This window comes from Pristiophorus japonicus, chromosome 13 (genome assembly GCF_044704955.1).
Source record: "Pristiophorus japonicus isolate sPriJap1 chromosome 13, sPriJap1.hap1, whole genome shotgun sequence".
NCBI lineage: Eukaryota > Metazoa > Chordata > Chondrichthyes > Pristiophoridae > Pristiophorus > Pristiophorus japonicus.
Genome location: NC_091989.1, coordinates 149548128 through 149567280, shown reverse-complemented (window position 1 = coordinate 149567280; position 19153 = coordinate 149548128). Strand labels below are relative to the sequence as shown.

At 43.5% G+C, this 19153-nt stretch overlaps 1 protein-coding gene across 5 annotated transcripts in view; it reads left to right on the top strand.

Annotated features, from left to right (window-relative positions):
• ca5a (carbonic anhydrase Va) overlaps window positions 1-19153 on the top strand; it is a 102868-nt gene that overhangs the window by 67298 nt on the left and 16417 nt on the right. For all 5 annotated transcript variants that reach the window (XM_070898133.1, XM_070898132.1, XM_070898131.1 and 2 more), the window contains exons 4-6: window positions 13113-13231; window positions 17832-17927; window positions 18716-18778. In XM_070898133.1, coding sequence (XP_070754234.1) covers window positions 13113-13231; window positions 17832-17927; window positions 18716-18778 — 278 coding nt within the window. The remainder of the gene's footprint in view (window positions 1-13112; window positions 13232-17831; window positions 17928-18715; window positions 18779-19153) is intronic.

The window sequence follows — 19153 nt, the reverse complement described above, 5'->3', positions numbered from 1 at the left end:
ATTCCTGAAGTGCAGATTATTGCCGTTTGCATGAATGTGGCTACACAGTGGTATAGATTCACCATTTGCTCAATGAAATAATATTTCTGTCGATTTAATTTTCAATTTACTCCCATTCAGGCACAGGCCATGTCCTGTAGTTCTATTGGAAAGATGAAGCAACTTGTCATGATCTACATTATCTTGTCCTTTTAGAATTTTAAAGCAGACTCTTAATTAACTGGACCTTCATTTAAGTGCCAATTCCACGCACAGCACATTGCCTTGTGCAATGGCAGGTTGACATAATGAATGATCCCTGGTTATAAATATTGGGGTTGAAGTTTCAACAATTGGTAGAATCATCAGTTTTACAAATAATTAGTAGGCATATTCTCAATTCTTTTTGATTGTCTCTTACAAAGTTATGTTGGCAATTCTGAAAGCAATACTGGCTTCGTGTCACTAGATTGGTGATCTATACTGCTGCTTATTTTTATTTTAAAAATATTTTGTGCTGTCTTTTCCATTTGTTTTTACTTGCATCTGTCTTTACTTGCATCTGGCTACACTGGTTAAACAACACATGTCATTGTGATGGATCAGCAGAATACTTGGCTTGATATGTTTCCTGTTACCAGAAGCCCAGAGCAAATTATAGGGTGCAACCACTGAATTCTGAAACAAACACAAGCAGTTCTCAACAGAGTTAGAATATTCAGCTAGGATATAGGATTGAGACATTACCCAAGCATTGCATACCAGAGGTGGGTGGGGTTTTGGAGGCGATGTGGAAATAGACAAATTTTGGACAGATTTCTGACACCGAAACCTCTCTGTCTTTCAATTTCTCCTCCATTAAGTCACTCCATAAAACCTACCTCTTTGATTAAGCTTTGATTAAGTCATCTGTCCAAATATCTGCTTATGTGGCTCAGTTTCTGATAAAGTTCCTGCAAAGTGCCTTGGGATGGTTTACTATGTTAAAGGCGCAATATAAATGCAAGTTATTTTTTGTTTGTTTTGTTTTTGTTTGCATTTAATACATTTTTGATCTCAAGTCATTGCTGCTGATCTCACCTGGTATGATATAGTCTCATCAGACTTAATTCCACTGTATTTGCTATCCAAGCATATTTGATCATCAGTTCACCAGCAATAACACTGGGACACAAAACAAAAATACATTTTATTGCTGTAATTTTGGGATTACAAGCTGTCCTTTGTGTGAGAGAGGTATATTTTACCACATACTGTGCCCATTCAGTCCACTGAATTAACCTTTTGTAAATATTACAATAAGCCTTCAGTCAAAATGCTAAAATGGAATTGCTTCACTATTTCAATAATAAATAATTATTTATATCTATATATTCATGTTTAGGAGTTATCTAAGCTAATGATTTTTAAAAATCAATCGGGGTGCTGAAGGTTGATCTGCTTGCAGCATTGATTGCAATATAGATTACAACATTAATCTAATGAACAACATTACAAACTGATCAAATTTCAGCACCTCCATAGTTTATTTCTAATATGTTCTATAGTTGCCCATGGAATGATTTTTTAAAATTATATTTTGCATTTTATTTTTTGTCAGCCTTGGTAATTGACTTGTGTTAGTGTCCATTTATCCATAAATAATTAAACTACTTGTGATCTGAATAATTTTTTTGACCCAGCTTGATAAACAGGTGCATGTTATCAGACCATATGACTGTGTGCCCTTAACACTGTGTCCTTGAACACTTGACTTGTGGAGCCAGTGATGAGAATAACATCTTAAAAATCACAAACAATTCAACCAAACTTTATATCTCCTCGCTCCCTATGAGAAGCTGGCTAAAATATGTCTCTCACTTGTGGGTAATTGTGGAAACAAACCCACATACTATCACTGACAAAGTGAATTGCTATTATCTGGGCTACCTTGCTCTTTTCAATTCAAATTGGTATATCTGATACTGGAAACTTTTTTTTCTTTCTGTAAGGGTTATAGATAACCTGTATGTATTGAAAGCTGAATATAGCCTTCCATCTTCAAAGGGTTAAAGGAATAATTAATATCATTGTTTTACAACTTTCCTTGAAATTTACACAGCGTATTAGTAAAGGAAAATAAACCATTATCAGATAAACTGAAATTCACATACACTTTCAACACAACCAGACCCATTTCTGAACATTGGGATTTGCAAAGTTGATTTCATGTAATGATTGACTGGCTTAAAATGTGTTTGTTGTCTTTAGTTAGCACAAGGCCATTCACATATTCATCCATTTTTCAGTGGACCGTTCCTGCTTTAGTCTATGTGGTGCCAATTTGGTTCAGTGGTCATTATAACGGCTCTGAATTCGCAGTCAGCTCAGGAGTACGTCGCTGACATCTGAACAAAATCCGCACTTAGCTTGTGTGAACCCACCTTAAAAAAAGTTGCTATCAAAAGCTGCTGAGTTGTGCGCAGTGTAGTGGCCCACGGATCCCAGGGGCGTACCGTTGTGCGTATGTGAACCTAGGATCACGTGGGGCGGTGCTCCTTTCAATTGTAAATATGTCCATAGAAGATAGAACTTTCTACTGGCATATTTACAATCTACATAGCGTTTAATAGCCACTCTTAATTGGAAATGTTGGTTGAAAGGATTTAAAGAGGTAGGCATGTATATTTTAGTTATGCCAGATATACATTGATCAAATATCTTCTATAACTACAAGTACAACGTCGGAAATTCGACAACCTCGGGACTGAGACCATGCCGGTTTTTGGATTTTTCCGGATTTCGGACAAGAAAATCAAAATGTCTGAAATCGGGACAAAACCGTGCTGGTTTTCGGATTTTTCCGGATTTCGGACCTCACTGTTGGCGCTCTTCTGATCCTTGCCACCTGCTGTTTTTTTTTTACTGGTTTCCTCGTCGCCCAATGTCGCCATCTTGGCCGCCTCAAGAATGTCCAGTTTTCGGACAGCCGGATTTGAGACGTACCTGTTTGTGTAAATGATAATACTGCATTTGTTAGATATGCGGTTCTTACCTACTCAGATTAGATGCTTCATTATTTGAATTGTGCCCTTAAAGTAGCAAACCCCAGTACAAAATGTTTCTATAAATCAGTAGTTTTTTTAATTGTAATATGTTGAGAAATAATGGGCACACAAAAACTTTGCCCTCAAACTAATCTGTAGAGGGTGTGTTGCTCGTGTTTACTATGATTAATTTCTGGGTTCAAAAACTCATCGGGAAAGATTTTGACATATGAAAAGAGCTTTGTGTCTGGCCAGTAAATTTTTAATCAGAAAATGCTGGAAACCATGAACGGGTCAGTCAGCAGGCATCAACTAATACAATTTTCTCAGCACCTCCCCCCACCCCATGCTGTGCAACAGGCTCCAACGGCTGTTTGCACCAGATGTAAAAAAATTTCAGGGTGATTAATGTGCATTAACTTTTTGCCAGCACATTGATTTGAATAGATAGGTGAAATGTGAAGTGAAGCCGATGCGCAGTCGGAACTTGACAGATCACGGCCGTAATTTGCGGCCCCGAGGGGTGCGTATGAGGTGCACACGTGCCTGTAGGGGCCGCACAAGTTCCAGGTTTAGGCATGCAAAGCGCATGCACTAAAACCCAGAACTTGCAATCTGTCAAGAAATCGTACGCAGTCCCGCGAAAAGGGCCTGGCGGAGAGTTGGGCTATTTGCTCAACTTCTGCCCAGTGAATGCCAGTGAAATTTTCACGCCTGGTAAAAGCAGGCGTACCAGCAAAATACTTTTTTAAAGGACAGAAAAATACTTTTTTCCCAATAATTTATACATTTTAAAAACCTGTGAAATAAAGTAGTTTATTTTTTGATCCTTTAAAATATGTAAATTTATTTTTCAAAAAAATTAAATTTTTCTTTTTAAAAATTAAATGTCATTTTGATTCATTTTAAATATGTGATGTTTTTTAAAATTAATTTTAAGTGTACATGTCTTTTTGTGGGTATTCCCATTCATACTTGCGGGGGTTCCGTACATATGGAATCTCCGTAAATATGAATGGGGATTCTCCCTTCTTTCATTGGTTGGGCTGGCCCACGTGATCCCAGGGGCACTTGCGAATCACGAATCGCATGCGCCCCTGGGATATGTGGGCTTCTACACAGGCCTACACATAGAGGCCCAGGAATGCAAGTCTCCGAACCTCTAGGCCTATTAGGTAAGTGCGTTGATTTTTTGCAGGTCCGGAGGCATCCGCTCGCGGGAATCCTCCGACCACAATTTCAGGCTCCACAAGTTCAAGATTTAGCGCAAGCGCTTGTGAAAATCCCAAACTTACAGCCAATTTTAAAGGCGATATGATGGCGTACTCAGAGTATGCAGTCATACCAACCGCGAATTCAGGGCCATCTTCTCTGCATTAGAAGATTGTGGTTTTGAGCCCCATTCCAGGACTTGAGTACCTAGTTCAAAGCCAACACTTTGAGGATCTGTTGCATTAATGGAGGTGGCATATTTCAATGAGGCAGTCAACCAAGGCACTTTCTGCCTGTTCAGGTAGATGCAAAACATTCCATTGCACTTTGTGAAGAGCAGGGAAGTTCTTCAAGTGTTCTGGTTAGCGTTCCTCCCTCAACTCGCACGACCAAAACCTATTAATTGGTCATTTATCTCTTCTATTGTTTGTGGGACATTTCTACTGCTGCCGCATTTGCTTACTGATTAATCTTATTGAAAAAGAACAAGTTTTCTAAGGTTCTTCCCCCGCTTCCACTGCTCAATATCTTTCCTGAGTCACAAATCCCATACTCCACTTTCTCTCACCACTCTCTTTCCAGGCTCCAGTGCCACCACTCTCTCGCCTCTCATATCTCAGGTTCAGTTCCTGTCCCTCTTTCTGACTGAATTGTAATCCAATTCCATCCACCCACCAAATCTCTCAAGCCCTACTTCTGCCACACATAGGCCTGAATTGTACCACGGCTGAGAGGGTGGGGTCGGGGACAGGTCTGCTGTCATAACAGAAATGATTGATAGCGGGTTGGGAGCCCGCTGTCTGCACGCCTCCACGCTAGTCTCCCAAGTGTTTGGACTGTCAGTTCTTAACAGACCCGACACCAAGCGATGGGGCAGACAATTTAGGTTATTAAGAGGTTGTTAAAAGCCAATTAAACACCATTTTGCCCTGCACTCATCATTTTTCCAGCTTTTTCACAAGGTTCACGGCGCTCTCGGATCATGCCAGGTAAGTAGGTCGGGTATTCCATCAGTATCCATTCTTCTGAATAGTTGCTAGCTGCAAATGTGGTATAAAAGCTATCATTTCACAGCTGTTCACTTTCCAATCTTGGAAGCTGCAGCCTTCAGGATTTGGAAAACGGATTTCAGCTTTCTGCAGGTTGGAAATGTTTGGAGTAAACTATCCACTGTCACCTCCTTGGAAGAAGCTTTCACCATTGACAGATCGCTTCTGTCATCTCAACCTCACCTGCCACCTATTCCATCAGCATTTTGGTGCCCTTGGAAAAAATTTCACCTTGGTCCTCAGAATCCCACCATGATCAGCCCCAACACCAGCAGCACCAACAACAACGTCAACCTTTTCCGCAATCAACTGATGCTGCACAGCACATAGGGCATCAGCACCCGACCATATTGCTGTCTGGGAGGCTAAGATTGGCCTCAACATGGCCAGTTTTACTTCACTTTAAGCGGTACACCCTGGCTGCAACATGATGTGCCAGGTTGGCACCACCCCAGCCCAGCACCATAAATCATCCCTACTATGGTGAGAGGGGAGCGACCTATCAAAAGCCCAGCGGGAGATCGAGAGCCAGCGGCAGTTGGTGAGAGGGGAGCGACGTATCAAAAGCCCAGCGGGAGATCGAGAGCCAGCGGCAGTTGGTGAGAGGGGAGCAGCCTATAAAAGGCCCAGCGGGAGATCGAGAACCAGCGTACCGGTGCAGCTACAGCGGGAGAGAAAGCAAAATAGAAGTAGAAAGTAATCAAAAAGTGACGTCACAGCCAATGGGGTAAGTGATTGGCTGGTGATTGGTGAGTAGCTTTTCTTTTATTTTTTATATCAGTGAGTGAACTGTAACATTGTTATTACCAATTTAAGGGTATCTAAGGTTAAGACATGGCAGGAGAACTCGGTCACGTGATATGCTCCTCCTGTACCATGTGGGAACTCGGGGACACTTCCGGTGTCCCTGGGCGCTACGTGTGTGGGAAGTGTATCCGCCTCGAGCTCTTGATGGTCCGCGTTGCGGAATTGGAGCTGAGGGTGGATTCACTCTGGAGCATCCACGATGCTGAGAATGACGTGAGTATCACGTGTAGTGAGTTGGTCTTACCGCAGGAGAAGGGTCCACAGCCAGATAGGGAATGGAAGACCAGCAGGAAGAGCAGTGCAAGAAAGATAGTGCAGGGGTCACCTGTGGTCATCCCCCTGCAAAACAGATACACTGCTTTGAGTACTGTTGGGGAGGATGACTCATCAGGGGAGGGCAGCAGCAGCCAAGTTCATGGCACCGTAGTTGGCTCTGCTGCAAAGGAGGGCAGGAAAAAGATTGGGAGCGCGATAGTGATAGGGGATTCGATGGTGAGGGGAATAGATAGGCGTTTCTGCGGACGCAACCGAGACTCCAGGATGGTATGTTGCCTCCCTGGTGCAAGGGTCAAGGATGTCTCGGAGCGGGTGCAGGACATTCTGAAATGGGAGGGAGAACAGCCAGTTGTCGTGGTGCACATTGGTACCAACGACATAGGTAAAAAAAGGGATGAGGTCCTAAGAAAAGAATTTAAGGAGCTAGGAGCTAAATTAAAAAGTAGGACCTCAAAAGTAGTAATCTCGGGATTGCTACCTGTGCCACGTGCTAGTCAGAGTAGGAATCGCAGGATAGCGCAGATGAATACATGGCTTGAGCAGTGGTGCAGCAGGGAGGGACTCAAATTCTTGGGGCATTGGAACCGGTTCTGGGGGAGGTGGGACCAGTACAAACCGGACGGTCTGCACCTGGGCAGGACCGGAACCAATGTCCTAGGGGGAGTGTTTGCTAGTGCTGTTGGGGAGGAGTTAAACTAATATTGCAGGGGGATGGGAACCTATGCAGGGAGACAGAGGGAGACAAAAAGGAGGCAAAAGCAAAAGACAGAAAGGAGATGAGGAAAAGTGGAGGGCAGAGAAACCCAAGGCAAAGAACAAAAAGGGCCACTGTACAGCAAAATTCTAGAAGGACAAAGGGTGTTAAAAAAGCAAGCCTGAAGGCTTTGTGTCTTAATGCAAGGAGTATCCGCAATAAGGTGGGTGAATTAACTGTGCAAATAGATGTTAACAAATATGATGTGATTGGGATTACGGAGACGTGGCTCCAGGATGATCAGGGCTGGGAACTCAACATCCAGGGGTATTCAACATTCAGGAAGGATAGAATAAAAGGAAAAGGAGGTGGGGTAGCATTGCTGGTTAAAGAGCAGATTAATGCAATAGTTAGGAAAGACATTAGCTTGGATGATGTGGAATCTATATGGGTAGAGCTGCAGAACACTAAAGGGCAAAAATCGTTAGTGGGAGTTGTGTACAGACCTCCAAACAGTAGTGGTGATGTTGGGGAGGGCATCAAACAGGAAATTAGGAGTGCATGCAATAAAGGTGCAGCAGTTATAATGGGTAACTTTAATATGCACATAGATTGGGCTAGCCAAACTGGAAGCAATACGGTGGAGGAGGATTTCCTGGAGTGCATAAGGGATGGTTTTCTAGACCAATATGTCGAGGAACCAACTAGGGGGGAGGCCATCTTAGACTGGGTGTTGTGTAATGAGAGAGGATTAATTAGCAATCTCATTGTGCGAGGCCCCTTGGGGAAGAGTGACCATACTATGGTGGAATTCTGCATTAGGATGGAGAATGAAACAGTTAATTCAGAGACCATGGTCCAGAACTTAAAGAAGGGTAACTTTGAAGGTATGAGGCATGAATTGGCTAAGATAGATTGGCTAATGATACTGAAGGGGTTGACTGTGGATGGGCAATGGCAGACATTTAGAGACCGCATGGATGAATTACAACAATTGTACATTCCTGTCTGGCGTAAAAATAAAAAAGGGAAGGTGGCTCAACCGTGGCTATCTAGGGAAATCGGGGATAGTATTAAAGCCAAGGAAATGGCATACAAATTGGCCAGAAATAGCAGCGACCCTGGGGACTGGGAGAAATTAAGAACTCAGCAGAGGAGGACAAAGGGTTTGATTAGAGCAGGGAAAATGGAGTACGAGAAGAAGCTTGCAGGGAACATTAAGGCGGATTGCAAAAGTTTCTATAGGTATGTAAAGAGAAAAAGGTTAGTAAAGACAAACGTAGGTCCCCTGCAGTCAGAATCAGGGGAAGTCATAACGGGGAACAAAGAAATGGCAGACCAATTGAACAAGTACTTTGGTTCGGTATTCACTAAGGAGGACACAAACAACCTTCCGGATATAAAAGGGGTCAGAGGGTCTAGTAAGGAGGAGGAACTGAGGGAGATCCTTATTAGTCGGGAAATTGTGTTGGGGAAATTGATGGGATTGAAGGCCGATAAATCCCCAGGGCCTGATGGACTGCATCCCAGAGTACTTAAGGAGGTGGCCTTGGAAATAGCGGATGCATTGACATTCATTTTCCAACATTCCATTGACTCTGGATCAGTTCCTATCGAGTGGAGGGTAGCCAATGTAACCCCACTTTTTAAAAAAGGAGGGAGAGAGAAAACAGGGAATTATAGACCGGTCAGCCTGACCTCAGTAGTGGGTAAAATGATGGAATCAATTATTAAGGATGTCATAGCAGCGCATTTGGAAAATGGTGACATGATAGGTCCAAGTCAGCATGGATTTGTGAAAGGGAAATCATGCTTGACAAATCTTCTGGAATTTTTTGAGGATGTTTCCAGTAAAGTGGACAAAGGAGAACCAGTTGATGTGGTATATTTGGACTTTCAGAAGGCTTTCGACACGGTCCCACACAAGAGATTAATGTGCAAAGTTAAAGCACATGAGATTGGGGGTAGTGTGCTGACGTGGATTGAGAACTGGTTGTCAGACAGGAAGCAAAGAGTAGGAGTAAATGGGTACTTTTCGGAATGGCAGGCAGTGACTAGTGGGGTACCGCAGGGTTCTGTACTGGGGCCCCAGCTGTTTACATTGTACATTAATGATTTAGACGAGGGGATTAAATGTAGTATCTCCAAATTTGCGGATGACACTAAGTTGGGTGGCAGTGTGAGCTGCGAGGAGGATGCTATGAGGCTGCAGAGTGACTTGGATAGGTTAGGTGAGTGGGCAAATGCGTGGCAGATGAAGTATAATGTGGATAAATGTGAGGTTATCCACTTTGGTGGTAAAAACAGAGAGACAGACTATTATCTGAATGGTGACAGATTAGGAAAAGGGAAGGTGCAACGAGACCTGGGTGTCATGGTACATCAGTCATTGAAGGTTGGCATGCAGGTACAGCAGGCGGTTAAGAAAGCAAATGGCATGTTGGCCTTCATAGCGAGGGGATTTGAGTACAAGGACAGGGAGGTGTTGCTACAGTTGTACAGGGCCTTGGTGAGGCCACACCTGGAGTATTGTGTACAGTTTTGGTCTCCTAACTTGAGGAAGGACATTCTTGCTATTGAGGGAGTGCAGCGAAGATTCACCAGACTGATTCCCGGGATGGTGGGACTGACCTATCAAGAAAGACTGGATCAACTGGGCTTGTATTCACTGGAGTTCAGAAGAGTGAGAGGGGACCTCATAGAAACGTTTAAAATTCTGACGGGTTTGGACAGGTTGGATGCAGGAAGAATGTTCCCAATGTTGGGGAAGTCCAGAACCAGGGGTCACAGTCTAAGGATAAGGGGTAAGCCATTTAGGACCGAGATGAGGAGAAACTTCTTCACCCAGAGAGTGGTGAACCTGTGGAATTCTCTACCACAGAAAGTAGTTGAGGCCAATTCACTAAATATATTCAAAAGGGAGTTCGATGAAGTCCTTACTACTCAGGGGATCAAGGGGTATGGCGTGAAAGCAGGAAGGGGGTACTGAAGTTTCATGTTCAGCCATGAACTCATTGAATGGCGGTACAGGCTAGAAGAGCTGAATGGCCTGCTCCTGCACCTATTTTCTATGTTTCTATGACCAAGCCATTCCTTTCTCACACACCACCATTGCGAGGTGAACCGTTGTGCCTCACCATTCACTGCAACTCACTAAGCCACTTCCAAAGGTGCACACAAATCTGTCCAAGAATGCAAAGTGTTGAAAATAAAGGTTTCAATGTTTGACAACACATTAACAGAAAATTTACATCAACATTGGATAGAACACCCAAGTGCGTACCCTTTTGTGTTAGTTGGTATGGTTGGACAAGGATGAGGGTGAGTGTCAGACGTGGCTAGTGAGATGGGGAAGTGATAATGTAGATAGAGAGAGGGATAGGTGGAGGTGCAAGGTAAATTGGTGTAAGGAGTAGGGTATGGAAGGCAGGGTGATGGGCATATGATGAGTGGGACAGCAGGAGGAGATTGAGTGTGGCTTTTCAGTCACCTTTCGTGATCTACTGAGATCATTGAAAGGTTTGCACCACTGCTGCCAGGTCCTCCTGACTACATCCCTGCTTGTGCCCTCCTGTGCAATGTGCAAACAGGCTGCGTTGGTCTCCTGGGGAGGTCTCTTCTGCCCATTGGGAGGCAAGAGAACTTCCCTGCATGCTGTGACTCCCTCCAGCTCGTCCATCGAGTCTGTCCCATTCAATCAGCATGGCCCTCAATGCTCCACATCCATCAGCAGCCATGTAATCAACGACAACTTGCATTTATATATTTCTTGGGAGAGGCAAAAAAAAACAGATTTAAAGAAAAACCCTAGGCCAATTCGGGGGAGAAAAATAATGGGAAATTTCTTTCTGACTCTTGAAGGCATTCAAACATGAGTTCCAAGAAATAACAGGAAATAACCGCGAATCCATACGCACTGCTCCCATTGGCAACTTATTCTAAAGGCCTGTGACCCTATTCAGAAAGAAAAGCCTCCTGATGTCTAACTTCGTTCTTTGCTCATATAACTTGTACACACGTCTGCTTATTTTTGCCTTTCTATGTAATATTTTAAATATTTCAGTTAAATTAATCTGCTTCTCAAGAGAAATAAGGCCCAGCACTCTAAGCCTGTTGTGATGGCTGAGTTTTTAAACTAGGTATTAATCGAGTTCTGGCTGTGAAGCGTTTGGGACATCCGGTGGTCGTGCAAGGGGCTATATAAATGCAAGTCTTTCTTTTTCTTTTATTTGAAAATCCAAATATACAATGTTTACAGGGCCACTTTTATCCATCAACCGAATAACCTCCTCAGTGAATTCATTTTGTGGTAGCCTGGAAGGAGCCGGAGGCAAAGCCATGACTAGGCTTGCGACCAATAATGCTGTATAAGCTGTGGCAGTTAGTTGCAGGTCTTGTTGCAGGAGCTGACAACTCTGACATCCTCCTTGGAGAAGCATAGCCTCTTTGTTAACTGCCTCTCCGTAAAATGCAGGTATGTTGGGCCTATACATTCTGTTGGGAGGGTAAAGGTTCCCGTGAGCTCGCTTCCTTCGATATGGCCTCCTAGCAGCTCTCTTCGCTCCTTCCTCATGTTACTGTTGCTCCTCCTCTTCCTCCTCCTCTAGCTGGAGCAGAATTACCAGAAAGAACCCTATGTAGAGGAAAGTGTGTTTCCAGAAGTTGCACAGAGACCACAAGCACTTTAAAATCATCTTAAGTAGCTAAAAAACCACTATAAACTACCAGCAAAATGTCTCCCAAACCTTTGCATCATTTTAAAGGAGTGCAAGTGAGTATCACCTCAAATAGAGCTATCACAGCTGCTTCCTGACCTGTGCCACCCATGGTTTGTGGGCAGGATGAGAAAGTAATGGCGGCAGTGCTGCTCAACACAAAAATTACGTTTGAGGTTCTGACGTCAGTTGACCCATTTTTCAGTATTTTACTTTAGCCTCTGCCTGCTTTCTGCCAGTGCTACTGGCCACCTAAATCGAGATCTGCCCAAAAATTGAAAAGCGCAGACTTCCAGCAGTAAGAAATGATACCTTCAGTGATGCCTCACTCTAAAACCCTCCAATCTAAACTCTTCCTTATGTACATCCTTCTCCATCCCATCAAAGGTATTCCCGTTGAGAAATCCATGTCCAGAGCGCATAGGCGTACTTTGAATGGAACTGAGCAAAAGCAGCAGGAAAAGTCCTGACTCAACCCCACCTAAAGATTTCTGTTCAGGCAAAGAAACACCAACCTTCACTTGCACGCACAAAATGTCCTCCTCAGTGTGGTAATTGCCTCAGGGACACCTTGCATAAGCTCTTGCCGCCACTGATGTAATAACAATTATTTAAAACGAGTTTGCGGCAGAAAGAAAGGTGAGCCATATTCCTTCGCTCCATTTAAATGTGGCAGAATAGGTTCGTGGTGGGCCTTGAAGAAAGGTGGCAGATTTTTGGGAAGATGATTTAGGTGCATTTTTTTGTGACAGATTTAAGATAGTAGTCTTTAAGAATGCTTCATCTGTTGTTTACCATCCCAAACTCAAATAAAAATCGAGGCCTAATTCTCCACAGATTACATTTTGAACATATTTGTATTGCAACATCTTTTAAAAGAAAAGTAATTTTCTGGCATATCAGTTTGCATTTCAAAATTCTAATTTGTATTATTGGTGAAATGGTTGATTCAGTTCTTTGTTTATCATTTCAAGCTTGGCAGAGTAAGTGGGAATGATGTTGGAGAAAACAGGGAATGTATGTAAGCACTGGTTAAGTTACTGTTCTGATTCCTGAGTGGCACTCTGAATTTAGAAAGGACAGGGAAAGTGATGCACACTGCTCCCAAGGGGACCAACCTCCATGGAATTTATTTTATTTCTTTTCATGTATCTGTGCTCCAGATCCCAGATTACCGATGAGCAACACCATGGGGGAAATCCACCAGTATACGTAAGCTATACATGAAAAGGTGGTCTGCTAATTCAGTTTGCATTTGTTTTTAATTGAACGTTGGCTTTAAAAAAAATAACTTTCATACCATTGTCTGTATTTGAAGTGTAGCTTGGAATTTTCTGTTTGTTTTCACCTGCAGTTATTAGCAATGGACCACTGAAGAACCATTACAGATTGAATCAGTTTCATTTCCACTGGGGTGCAAAAAGTGACCGTGGATCAGAGCATACTGTCAACAATCAAGTGTACCCTGCAGAGGTATGGTGTTTGAATTCTACACTTGTTTCTTAGCATTGTTTCAAAACCGCAATTCAGAATAGTCCAGAACATTGAGAAAAGTTGAACAGAGAATATGCCTGTGAAAAATGTGATTTTGAATTTGGTGATTACAGTGATTTCCCCTCCTTAATGCTGCCCAAGATCCAAAAGGCAGGACAAACGTGGGTTCAGATACCTCCACTGTTATTGCATACCATAGGGAATCCAGAAAGGCCAATGTCACAGAATGAGACAGAGGCCAAAGCTCATAACTGATTAAGACAATTGCATATTAGCTTTTTGAACTGTAGTCTTGGTCACTGCTGGCATATTGCATAATATAAAGCTGGCAGAGGAGATCATTGTTATTTTCTTGAATATTTATTCTTCAACCTTTATATTCTCTCTAACTGTAATTTTATAGCAAAATATAGAAAGAACTTGCATTTATTTAACCCTTTTCATTACCTCAAGACATCACAACGCACTTCACAGCCAATTAAGTTCTTCAGAAGTGTAGTTACTTTGTAATGGAGGGAAATACAGCAACCAATTTGCACACAAGGCCTCACAAACAGCAATGAGGTAAATGACCAGACAATTTTATTGGGTGATATTGGTTGAGGGATAAATGTTGACCAGGACACTGGGAGAACTCCTGTGCTCTTCTTCAAACCATACCATGGCAACCTTTATGTCCCACTGAGGGGGCAGACAGATGCTCTATTTTAATTCTGATCCAAAAGACAGCACCTTTGCCAGTGCAGCATTCCTCAGTACTGAAGTGTCAGCCTAAATTATCTACCAAGTCTCTGGAGTGGGGCTTGAACCCACAACCTTCTGATTCAGAGTTGACAGTGCTATCACTGAGCCAAGGCTGACCCCTTAGAATCATTTCACCATTGCAGTAAAAAAAATTCTTCTTGTATTTGGACTGGAAAATTATTTTTGAGAGCAAATATCGACATGAAATACCACCATTATAAAGTTTTTCTTTGTAGAACCCTCATGAAAAAGTGTTTAGCAAACATACTTTTGTATCAAAGCACACAATTCGGTGACATTATTCCATTGTGTTATTTGCACATGATGAAAATGATCTTGGTCTTTTCTATCCCTAAGCCAAAGAAATTAAATATTAAAATGTTAGCATTGTCTTACTCCTCTTCTTGGTCACTATTTTGTCTGGCGTGTGTACAAACCTATCACCTTGTTTAGGAATTTCCATATCCAACGACTGAAAAATCCTCACACGAACAGTTTCTGTTTTCCTGACGTGGAGTATACATTCCCTCCCTGTCGGGACGCACTAAATCCAGAGTTTTTAGGTGTAGATTGGAACAGCGAAGGCATTGGGATCCCCAAATATGTGCAGAGATACTGTTGGAGCTAAAGTTGTGCAGCCTTCCAGCACAAGATATGCTTCACAGTCCTTTACCAACCAGGACCACGACTGCCTACTGTAACATCGTCCGTCTTCCCCCCCCACCTCTGCTCACTTGCTGCTGAAACTCTCATCCATGCCCTTGTTACTTCTAGCCTTGATTGTGATGATCTGGCTGGCCTCATATCTTCTACCATCCAAAACTCTGCTGCTCGTATTGTAACTCTCACCGTCCTGTTCATCTATCACTTATGTGCTCCCTGACTTGCATTTTCTCTCGGTACACGCCTCAATTTTTAAAAATCACAGCGTTCTTTTCAAATCCCTCCAAGGCCTTACCCCTCCCTATCTCTGTAACTTCCCCTAGTCCTAAATACTAGAAAATTGACCAGTTATGTCCCGTCCACAAAAAGCTGGAGAAATCCAATCTGGCTAATTAATGTCGCATCAGTCTACTCTCAATCACCAGCAGAGTGTTGTCGACAGTGCAATCAAGCGATACTTACAACTTGCTCACTGATGCTCAGTTTGGGTTCCGCCAGGACTACTCGGCTCCACACCTCAGGCCCAAATTTCCCCATGAGTTGCACCGTTTTTTTTGGTGCAACTTGATTTTTCTGGTGTATCTTTTTAGTTGCAAATATGGCCATTTAATTTGCGCCAGTGTAAGTGAGTTAGTTAGGTTTTTTGTGAGGTCATTTTTTTTTTCAAAAGGGGGTGTTCCCAGCCACTTGCACCATTTCTGCCAATTTGGCCAGAAAAAAGTTGTACTAAACTAACTTAGGGCAGCGTATGTGTCCACTTTTGTCCACACAGAAAGACCTTACTTACAGTTAAGGAATCGGCGCAAGTAACTACATTTAAAGTACCACCAAGCACCAAACAAAGCACAAAAAGTAATAAGCAATTAATTAACAAATGAAATAGAAGGAACCCTGCTCCTAAAGCACCAAGACCAAAGTAATAAGCAATCAATAAATAACAGATTAAAAAAATAGAAGGAACCCTGCATCTAAAGCACCAAAATCAAACAGTAAATAACAAATAAAAAATAGAAGTCCTACCTTAGGGAATGCAGCGGACCGCTGATGAGGGAGCCCATTCGGTCAGGGCTAGGAGGGGTGGGGTGGGAGAGGAGGGGTGGGAGGGGAGGGGAGGGGCAGGTGGAAGTACACTCTTGATCAAATGGTACAAATCCTCTGGAAGGTCTGGAGCCAGCCCCTTGGACTTCAGTGTCCTCAGGAGCTTGTTCGCCCGAGATGCGGTGGACGTTCCCTCCACTCAGGCGCATCTGTTCCTGCTGTCGGGGCTGCTTACTGGACTGCCTGCGCGACGCAGTTACTCCCGTCCTCGCTCACAGAGGACCTGGCTTCACGTTTGGGGCACTGATCTTTGAGGGCTTTGGTGATGACCACTTACTGATGACAATGGTCCACAAACCCCTTCAGAGTTCTCGAAGCATGTCTAGACTGACGTCCGGCATGGCATCAAACACCCGCATGAATCCCCGGTTCATCTGGTTGAGAATTACAAACCCAGACCCCTCCAGAAAATCTTCAGGAGTTTTACAATCGGGTCAAAGTTGACATAGCCTGCAGAGCACACTCTGGCCGCCGATGAGGGAGCTCATTCGGCCAAGGCTAGGGATGGCGCGCTTCGGGCCCCTCCCACACAGCCTGCAGCGCGCGTTTGCAGAAACGGCCTGCTAGGAGCTGCTGCACATGCACGCAGACTTTAGCGTGCATGTGCAGAGGTTTCGGCACTGTTGCAGTGCCGGGACCTGGCTCTGCCCCAATCCATTGGGCCACCCTCCGCCACATCTGGGGAGCAGCCAGAATACGGAGGTCTTTTTTCGGCATGCTTGGAGGCGGACAAAAGCGGCGCACCTCAGCTGAGGGCATCAGAAAAACAGGTTCGGGAAATTCTAGCCCCTCATTACAGCCGAGGCCCAAATAAGGACAAAAGAACTGAGTTCCAGAAGTGAGGTGAGACAGACTGCCCTTGACATCAAGGCAGCATTTGACCGAGTGTGGTATCAAGAAGTCCTATCATAATTGTCAGTCGGAATCATGGGACAAATTCTCCACTGGCTGGAGTCATAACTAGCACAAAGGAAGATGGTTGCAGTTGTTTGAGGTCAATCATCTCAGCCCTAGGACTTTGCTGCAGGAGTTCCTCAGGGCAGTGTCCTCGGCCCAACCATCTTCAGCTACTTCATCAATGATTCACTGATGATTGCACAGTGTTCAGTTCCATGCACAACTCCTCAGATAATAAAGCAGTCCATGCCCGCATGCAGCAAGATCTGGGCAACATTCAGGCTTCGGCCTCCTGACTCCCCAAAGCCTTTCCATCATCTACAAGGCACGAGCCAGGAGTGTGATGGAATACTCTCCATTGCCTGGATGAGTGCAGCTCCAACACTCAAGAAACTCGACATCATCCAGGACAAATTGGTCCGCTTGATTGGCACTCCATCCACCACCTTAAACATTCATTCCCCCCACCGTGTCTGCTGTGTGTACCATCTACAAGATGTGCTGCAGCAACTCGCCAAGGCTTTTTTAAACAGCATTTTCCAAACCCGTGACCTCTACCACCGAGAAGGAGAAGGGCAGCAGGTGCATAGAAAAGCCACCATCTCCAAGTTCATTTCCAAGTCACACACCATTCTGACTTGGAAATATATTGCTGGGTCAGAATCCTGGAACTCCTTACCTAACAACATTGCGGAAGTACCTTCACCACACTGAATGCAGCGGTTTAAGAAGGTGGCTCACCACCACCACCACCACCTTGAGGGCAATTAGGGATGGCCAATAAATGCTGGCCTTGCCAGCGATGCTCGCATCCCATGAATGAATAAATAAAAGTAGTATGCCTGCTACCTAACTTGCGTTGCTACTGTGCGTAAACCAAAAGTATTTCTCTATTGTGCAGGATGGAGCTTACTAAAATAATCTTAATTATTACCTAATTTGCTTTCAATACTGAGTGTGTACATCCAGATTGAAACTCATTTTTGACAAATCAGTAAACTGCTTTTGTGATTTTCCATTCATTGGAGAAATAAATCACAATTTTGTGAAGTGAACGGATTTTAAAATTTCCTTTGTAAAGCGTTAAGTGAGGACTCTTCCTTTATTCTATGGTATTAATGCATTAAAATACAGAATTAGACAATGATTTAACAGGTTTTTGTTCTTGACATTTTAGCTTCATTTGGTTCACTGGAATCCAGTAAAATGCAAAAACAGTGATGAAGCCGCTCTGTCTGAAAATGGCCTTGCAGTTATAGGAGTGTTTCTGAAGGTAAATCAAAACAGCTGAACACTTACTGGTGATTTTAGAGTACAACTCATCTTGAATTAGGCCGGTTCCTGTGCCCAGTGGTAACCCGACAATCCTGCACCTATCAAGTTGCAACTTACCCTGATTTCTTGCCCTGACTACTTGCATGGCCCAGGCGCACTCCAGACACAGGCCTGCCCTCTGGCTAGGCCATGTGCATGAAAATCAAGCAGGAAGTCCAAGCACAGCTGCAGACTTTAGACATGTGCTCCTGGCTGCCTATATCATGGCCTATGGAGAGCATCAGCCAAAAGATACCAAGTCCTTCCAATTGTCGGGAAGAGGGGGAAGGTTTAAGCATCAAGCTCATTTGCCTGCATCTTTTTCAGCCTACCACTAGGAACCCCGCCCTACAGATCTTCCCATCTGCATGGGTTCAGGGGCAGGCTGTTGTGCCAAGATTCTTTCAGCATCCTTCTGCTGGGGCACCCAAGGATTGTAATTGGAGGAAAAATGATAATAGCAAGCACCTGCTGGAGGAGAAGCCCTAAAAAATCCCAGTGCAGCAAATGGCAGTGGAGACTTGATGCAAAAGACTTCAAACCTCTTTTTCCTCTTCCCTGTGCCTGGGATATGCCTTTTCCCCATGTGCAGGGAAGAAGAAAATCGACCCTGTGAAAAATATCTCAACAATAAAGGAAACTGAGTTCTGACAGAGTATGAACATTCAAAAGAATGATGCTGTATGTACATTTTTGATTGGTGTATGATGAATCCTTTTTTTAATTGATATTTTGTTTTATTAAAAGCTTGGAAGAAGGCATGATGGTCTACAGAAACTTGTAGATGCATTGCCAGCTGTTAAACATAAGGTAAGTGGCTGACTGCATTTGGATAGTGTTTCCTTTTTTTTTCACTGCTCCAATTATGCTCCGTCTGTATTAATGTTAAGCAGGGGTGGCTTAGACTGGACAGCTGCATAGGGTATACTCGAGCAATTCAGTTCAAATATATTTGTTACTTGAGATTTACAGTCAGAGTCGAATTCTTCTTCCAGTTTCTAAGATGAAAATCTTAGCCTGCAATATTAGTACCAGTTTATCAAAAAGCCTTATTTCATGATTTAGGTTTTGTTTTGTGTTCATGAAGGTGGGGGGCATCCGTGCAGGATAATTTTTGACTTTTAGCAAACATATTTACTATCAAGTATATCCTGTAACGCCCCTTCTGTAGTGTTCCAGCAGTAT